At 26.1% G+C, this 7,896-nt stretch overlaps 1 protein-coding gene across 3 annotated transcripts; it reads left to right on the top strand.

The window, feature by feature from the left end:
- The first annotated feature begins 660 nt into the window (after positions 1-660).
- Positions 661-7,512, top strand: LOC135925820 (vesicle transport through interaction with t-SNAREs homolog 1A-like). 3 transcript variants are annotated; one of them, XM_065461319.1, is made up of 7 exons: positions 664-824; positions 864-925; positions 966-1,076; positions 1,119-1,184; positions 1,571-1,717; positions 5,713-5,774; positions 7,032-7,274. In XM_065461319.1, exons 1-7 carry the CDS (start codon positions 734-736, stop codon positions 7,120-7,122), a joined length of 630 nt encoding a protein of 209 aa, XP_065317391.1. In that variant the 5' UTR covers positions 664-733; the 3' UTR covers positions 7,123-7,274. The 3 variants fall into 3 exon arrangements, with proteins under 3 accessions (XP_065317390.1, XP_065317389.1, XP_065317391.1); XM_065461318.1 differs by lacking the exon at positions 5,713-5,774 and having other exon boundaries at positions 661-824; positions 1,122-1,184; positions 7,032-7,512; XM_065461317.1 differs by lacking the exon at positions 5,713-5,774 and having other exon boundaries at positions 662-824; positions 7,032-7,508.
- Positions 7,513-7,896: the final 384 nt, after the last annotated feature.

The raw sequence follows: 7,896 nt of genomic DNA, 5'->3' as shown, positions 1-7,896 counted from the left end.
TGCCTATTGATCGAATTAACCCAAATACTTAAAAACAAAAATATATTCTAACTGCCATGAATGGCTTTACACGATTTCGATTATGGGAAATGAGATGTTACCCACTTGCGAGTTCCAAGTTGCCATTGACTCTAGGCTAGGATGTCTTATTCCGTCCGACATATACCTAAAGCATATTGATATAATTTATAGGCATTATTTTTCTTCTCTTAAAGTTAACGGTCCAACCAGAATTGGTTGATCGGCAAATCTTTGATTTCCTTCGGTTTCCCCTTAAATTTATGCGTACGCGCTTGACTTAAGTATTACCTTCGTAAATTAAAATATAAAAAATTTATTTTAAAATGTAAACTAATTGGAAAAAAAGAAAAAAGAAAAAAGAAAAAACAAACAAACGATAATAAGCTTCTTAAGATAAAAGGTTTCAAGGACCAACTTTACATTTATAGGGAACCTAGATGCCTCTGGAACAGGACGCTTATAGACATAATGTTATCTTCCAAGGATATATTTACTGAACATAAGACTTATTTTTTTTTCTTAAATAATCTAACCAGGTGTCGGGTACATTATTATTAATAATAATATTGTTATTCACATGGCCTTCTGGACGCTACAACTCCTAATGTTTGATGAAAGCGTGGTAATGAATGAATGAATGAATTTTTTGATTGTTTATTTCGATATTTTGATTGCATCGAGATATTAATCTTTTAACAATGTAGTTTATAATATGCTCAGTGCAAATATAATACAAAGTCATATTAAAAATTTTGAAAATTTATTGCAAGTCATAAAAGAGCGTGTAAATAGATCAGCTTTAGGTAAATTTCTTAATATATTTATAAAATCATTTTATTCAGTTAACGAAAGATATGTAAATTTGCCTGAGGTATCTAAATTGTTAGAAGAAGGCCATGAACTTGTAATAGATGTTTCATTGTTATATTTAATATATTCTTTAGTTGGAACAAATTGATTTAGAATCAAATGATTTGCCTATGAATGAAAAACAACATATCAAATATTTAAGTGATCAATATAAAACACAATTAGATGGGCTAGACAAAACATATGTAAGTTTTACTATATGTGAAAATTTTTATATCATTATAAAGAAGGAATTAAAAATATCTCAGAAATCAAATGACTATTTAGAAGGAGATAATTGTAAAGATGAAGAAGTCAGTTTATTTTTTAATTATATTGCCATTATTTTAAATATGAAGCCATGAATTATATATTTAATGCTCAGTTTATTTTTAAATTATATTGCCATTATTTTGATTATAAAGCCATGAGATATTTAATGTTTGACATGTTGTTAAACATTTGCCAATGTGTCACAACATAACAAATCATATTAAAACTGTTAATAAGATTAAGAAACCTAGCATTTATTAAGGTATTAAATAATATGCTTTAAAATATAAGTAATAAATAAAAGTTAATGGAGTGTTTTGTGTGTTATCTGTATCCTATATTTTGCCTGTAAATTGATTAATATGACAATTTAATATTTGATTTAATCTCCTGTATATTCTTAAATATTTAATATTTTATTATATAGAAGCAAAGTCTTCTAGCCAATTTAGACAGATGTACAGATAACATTGATCATGGATATAGAGTGGCTTTGGAGTCAGAAAAAATTGGGGCAGAGATTTTGACAGACTTAAAATGGCAAAGGGAATCATTAGAGCGATCACATGATAGAGTAAATTATTACAAACTCAAATTGTATATGATTTTAAAGATGCAATACGAAAAATACATGTATATAATTTAATTATTGGCAAACCAATATAAGAGATTACAAAATCTCTATTAATTTTAAGTGAATTTAACTATAATTTTAAATTACTACTTTATTAAAGATACTAGAAATTTAAAGTACACATAATATCAATTTTGTATTATAAATTGGTTTTGACTTTGATAGGATTCATGATTATAGTAAAACTACTCTTGATACCATTGTATATGTATATATAACCCCTATAATTTGTATATTCTAAGTTTATAGTTTTTAAACTGAAGGAACTTAAAATTTTAATATATTAATGTTAGATTTGGTAAAGACACTTATTTCTGATATATGGATAAATATTGTATTTATGAAACTCATTGGGTGGAATCTCTAAAAAAAATGTTGTAATGATTACACCAACTATAATTAGGAAGAGACTGTAAGGAAATGGAATATGGTGTATTCTTAATTATTAAAAAATGATTTAATTAGTTTCATATTTAAGGTTTTTGATAGGAGGTTTTTTATCATCAAATCAAATTTATGTCCTATTATAAACCTATGAATATCATTAATATATGTGAATTATCTGGAAAATATGGAATTTTACTCTGTCCTGCACAATTATGAAAAGAAGCTTCAGAACATAACGATTTTATCATGACTGGCGATTTTAATTCTAGAGTTGATTTCTCCACTATTTCACAACATGATTGTCTAAGTATGGCAGCGTTTAATTAAATTTCTGACACTGGAAGTAAACTTCTCTTAAAATTATGTAATGATCTTGATTATTAGCAAACTTTTTCTTTTAACAATCCTATAACTCAATATAACTCCTGGTCCCAGATTGATTTTTTCATTTATTCTAAAAACACTCACAGACTGATGGACAATGTTAAAGTTTTAAATAGGTTTTAGCTCAGATCATAAAATATTCATAAGTATTTTATAAACATTGATACTATACTAAGCTCTGGTGCAGAAAAAACAGGAGATATGAAATCAAATAAAACTATAGTATAATATGGAATCACTGAGTGATCCTCAAATTAAGGAAAACTTATTAAGGACAACATTACAAATATCAATGGCTTGTAGGATCACACCAGGAGTCTATTTTCCAACTTGACATCACACTATATCTAAGGTGGTATTGCCCTGACTGGATTTCCTTTGATTCAAAAAATCACTAGACTAGTAAAGGCATGCTTCTATTGTAGTAATAAGATTAAATATAGATTACTTGATATAAGCCATGAGCTAAAACATGATAAATGAGCGTTACTTATAAAAAGGGCTACTAAATTCAGCATTCCTTCATGTCTAATGACTTCTTTAAAATTTTTAGTTGTTAAATCTTTCACATCCTATAAAGCAGGACAATATTCCAAGACTTTTTATCAATTAGAATAATAACCAATTAAAAGAAAGGACTCACTATTCAAACATGTTTTCAACATAACCCTTACCAGATCCTAGAACATTCTCATTTGATCTTACCTCCAAAAAGGACCACAATGCTGTAGGATTAGATGGCATTTGAAGTGAATTTTTGAAGATGGACCCCTTAGTGATTGTTATTCCTGCTATTGATAAAATATAGTTGGAAATAAAATATCTGGACAGATATTATCTTAATTAATTTTTTTTAGATTATAAACTCAAGAAGTTTGAAAATTGGACTTTCCCAACTATAAGTTATTAACTTACTTTTTTTCTTGACCTTGTAAATCTGTACACTGTACCTAATTATGTTGATTTTATTACCTCTTCCATGAAAAGCCACAACACTGTGGAAGCTATAATTGACCTATGCTTGAAATAGCCCTGATGTTAAAGAACCAACTTTACATTGTTGCATTAGACATTTAACCAGTTTTTGACTATATAATACAATTAATTTGGAAGTCGCCTGATATGACAAACGTTCCTGAACACCTTCTGATAAATATATACCAAAATAACATGATACCAATAATACATCTGGACTAAAATCTATAAAAATCCTGATAAAGATTGGCATGAAACAAGACTGTTCTCCGCCTGTACTGTTAAACGTCACCATTAATACTATTATACCAAAGTTGGTGTTATAGAAGTAGACAAAATAAACTTTCTTGCTTTCGCTGACCAATTTTGTATTATAGCGGCTTCTATGTAAGACCTTCAATACCTTTTTTATAAAATAGCTTCGAGGACAAGAGTATTTGGCCTTATACTGAATACTGACAAAACAGATATGATGTCCGAATTTACTAACTATAAATGGAATAACGTGGAGAAGTCATGTGCATTATATATTTAGGAGTTACCCTGGATAATAAAGGAAATACATAAGGATGTATCAAAAAAGATGACAGCAGATGGATTTAAATATTGCTCACTTAGGAAGATATGGTTATCAAACAAATATCGACTTTGCTAAAAATGAAGGTTATATAAAATTCTATTCTATACTCCCTATACTACCATGGCATTGAGGCATGGAACGAGGCAAAATCCAAGCTTTTACCAATATATACTTGATTGTACCTCACTCAATCCTACATTCCAAATTATTCAACCAACCTACTTTGGGAGAAATGTAGTTATCTTCCAATTACTTTAGTGTTGAAGTTCAGGAAGCTCAAACCTATGGGTCATATCCTAAGATATCCATCTAATAATTTGATTTAACAAGCCTTAGATAAAAAATATTCAGTCTATAACCTTTCCTGCTGTACAAGAGAAACTGGTTCAGCAACTAAAACTTTGGATTATGAAATGGGAAATACTTGACATTCCTTTAACGCTTCAGCTAAGAATAAATGCGTTTCCAAAAAGCTCTTTATTACGTAATACTGCCACTTAACAGCAAACAGGAAAAATTACAAATGCAAGTTTGGATTTCTTTATTCAAGTTTTATAAAATTGGTTTTGGTTTTTTTTCTCGATAATCAATTTCTTCACATCAAAATTTATTGATAAATTAATTTTTAGCAATATTATTGCTATTATTAGACATTTTAGATTAATTATTGATATTTAAAAAAGAAGAATCTTTTTTATTGGCTTACTCAACTCTTATTTTTTAAACTTAAAATTGCACAATACAATCGCATGATTTCCTCTTTATTAAAAAAATAAGCAATTTTTTATTTACTTTCCACATGTATATTTTTCTAACGTAGTAAAAATCATATTAATTTTTTAAGCTATTAAAATAATAACGTAGTAAAAATAGTATTTATTTTTTCAGTGTAGCATAAAAAATATATTAATTTTATTATTTTTTTAAAAAATTTTTAAGGAAAGCAATGCTTTCATTGCTTCTATGGACGCCCAGTTCTAAGTAGTACAAGGTTTTTTGGTATCCTTGATAAAAATAACCGGCATAATTATGCAGAGGTTAGGTCCATGTGTAATTCACGTTTGCTCATTTTTAGGCAAGTCACAGACCAACGTGTTTAGATTAGATCTGGTATAATTAATTTTGGGTTAAATTAAGGGGATATAAAATTTTTAGTTAAATATAAGGAAATATTCGAAGTCGGATCCTCTCTTTAAATCGATGTACAGAATAATATTAAGCGTAGCTATACTGTACTCATGAGATGGAGACTTAAGAAGGTCAAAATTAGTTTATAGTTATATTCTAATTTTTTTATAGTTATTTCTTAAAATTAACAAAAATAGATTCCATAGTCGTGCGTTAGTTTGCCAAAAATTAAACTGTTATAACATACCATGTTCTTCAGTTTCAATTAATAATTCACAAGATATTTGATATATTTTAAAAATATCTTTTTGATTCACTTATTCATTATAAAAAAAGTAGTATTAAATTTTTTAGATTTTTTTAAAATAACTATTATTCACTGTTTTATTTTAGATTATAATTATGACATTTGATAAACTTTTAATATTCTCCTTTTGGAAATTTTTTTAAAAATAAATATTATGTGAATATGGTAAAATAGTTAAGAGAAATGTCAAGTGATCTGGGGAAAAGTTCAAGGATATTATCTGGAATGATTAGGAGGTTACAAAAATGAATGTTAATAAATAATTTTAGTTGTATTGACGGATAATTTTTTAAAAATTATCGACTATAAAAGAATCTTTTTTTGGTCGGGCTATTTGGGGGATAAATAAAAAGAAATTGGATCAAGATTAATTTAAAATGTAGGCCCAATGCAGATCTCTAGCGTACGTTAGATTTGCAGTTTAATATGATATTTATTTAAATTATATATTTTCAACAATTAACCCTTTCGCGCCCGGAATATTTCCCATGAACAAAAAATACTTGTACTTTGATATAATAAAATAATGATTTTGACAGGTTAAGGATAAATAATAAATAATGTTTTATAAATTAATATCCTAAGTACCAACCATTAGTTTCTTTAAATATAAAAATTAATTGATTAAAAATTTTGATGACAAATGATCTCGCTGGGCGCGAAAGGGTTAAATTAAATTCTCGAAAATAAAGTGATCAATTTTGTTTAACTTTTTTAAAAAAAATTATTAACCAAAATTAAAATTAAGAAATGATATTTAGGATGAAAAATCCTATGAGGTTGAACAGGGATTTCAAGATTTCATATAAAACATTTTTCACCGCTGCAAGATCCTAAATTTTTTTAAATAACCCCACTAGGTTAGTACTAGATTCTATAAAAATAATTATTCGATAATATTTCGTTTTTATTCACCTAAAAATGATTTTTTGGGTGTAAAAGGGAAGATTTGGGCCTCCACTGATACCAGATCTGGTACATATTTATAGAAATCCTCATCTTTTAGGTTCTCTTGTTTTGCTCAATAATATCTTTATTTATTTTACACCTTGCTTCTTGCTAAACTTTTTATATATTTTGAGAGACTTATGCTTAGCCTTTTTTGGATATTTTGTTTAATAAGACTATGAATCGTTGGAATTAAAATATTAATTTGAAAAAAATAAACAAAAAGTTATAAATTAAATACCACAAGAGATTATTAGATTACATTCATTATTTAATAACATTTAATGGTGTTTAAAAATTGAGCTTATTTTGCTTTTGAGTCTATAAAAAAACATTATCGACTAAGACTCTAATATATATAGGTACTATAATTCCCATAAAATGGCGGTTTTACATATCATAATTTATTAATCCCCTCTTAATTTAAATTTCACATAAATCAAAAGTCATTAATAAAGTATTTGAGCAACATAAACTTAAGTATATATATATAATTTTTATATTTTAGTGTAAAATAATGGTTAATTATTTTATTTTAATCAAAGAATTTTACAAAATCGGTTTATAGTTGCCGGTGTCATCATCCTTATGATAATAGTGATAATAATAACCTTTTGGTACGCCAAAAAGAAATGAAAACAAAGACTATACGCAAAAAAATATTACTCCTCAGTAGAAGCTATATTTATAATAAATATATTATAATATAATTTAAAAATATTTATTTCAATGGACACTATTATTTATAAATGATGATATGTAAATTTAATCAAAACCATATTTTACTTTTAACATGTTTATGGGATGGACATGTTCATTTATTTTAGTCATTTAAATCGAATTTATTTATGTAATCTAATGTTTTTGTAATATTTTTATTTATATAATATATTTTAATTTTTAAAATGTTGTATATACTTATGTAATTTTTGTAATAATAAATGAACAAATAATTTTTGTAATAATAGTTCACAAAGAAAACCAGTAAATATTATAAAAAAGTTTATTTTTAGAGCAAGTTGACAATATTTACTGAAACTCATTAAATTTCATTAATAAATTAATGATGGGAACATTTATAAATTATAAAACTAAACTGTGTTACATACACTTAAATGTTAATATACCATCAAGAAGTTTATATTATAAAATACAAATTTATGAAATGCCATGGGAAAACTCATCGAATAATCATATTAAATTTATTGTTGGTTTACTTTAGTTACACTAGAACTACAAACAATGAGCGATTAAAAATCGCAACTCTGTTTAGAAATATATATTTGAAAATGAATATATATATGTATATATTATATGCATAAGAAATTTAAGAAATAATTATATATAGCAATTTCTATCTATTTGGATATCTGAACATTTCATTGAGGTTTTATTATTAATAAAAGGGCT

Source organism: Gordionus sp. m RMFG-2023, chromosome 3, assembly GCF_954871325.1.
Source record: "Gordionus sp. m RMFG-2023 chromosome 3, tfGorSpeb1-WG-v2, whole genome shotgun sequence".
In the NCBI taxonomy this organism is placed as follows: domain Eukaryota; kingdom Metazoa; phylum Nematomorpha; class Gordioida; order Chordodea; family Parachordodidae; genus Gordionus; species Gordionus sp. m RMFG-2023.
This window is presented reverse-complemented; position numbering and strand designations above follow the sequence as displayed.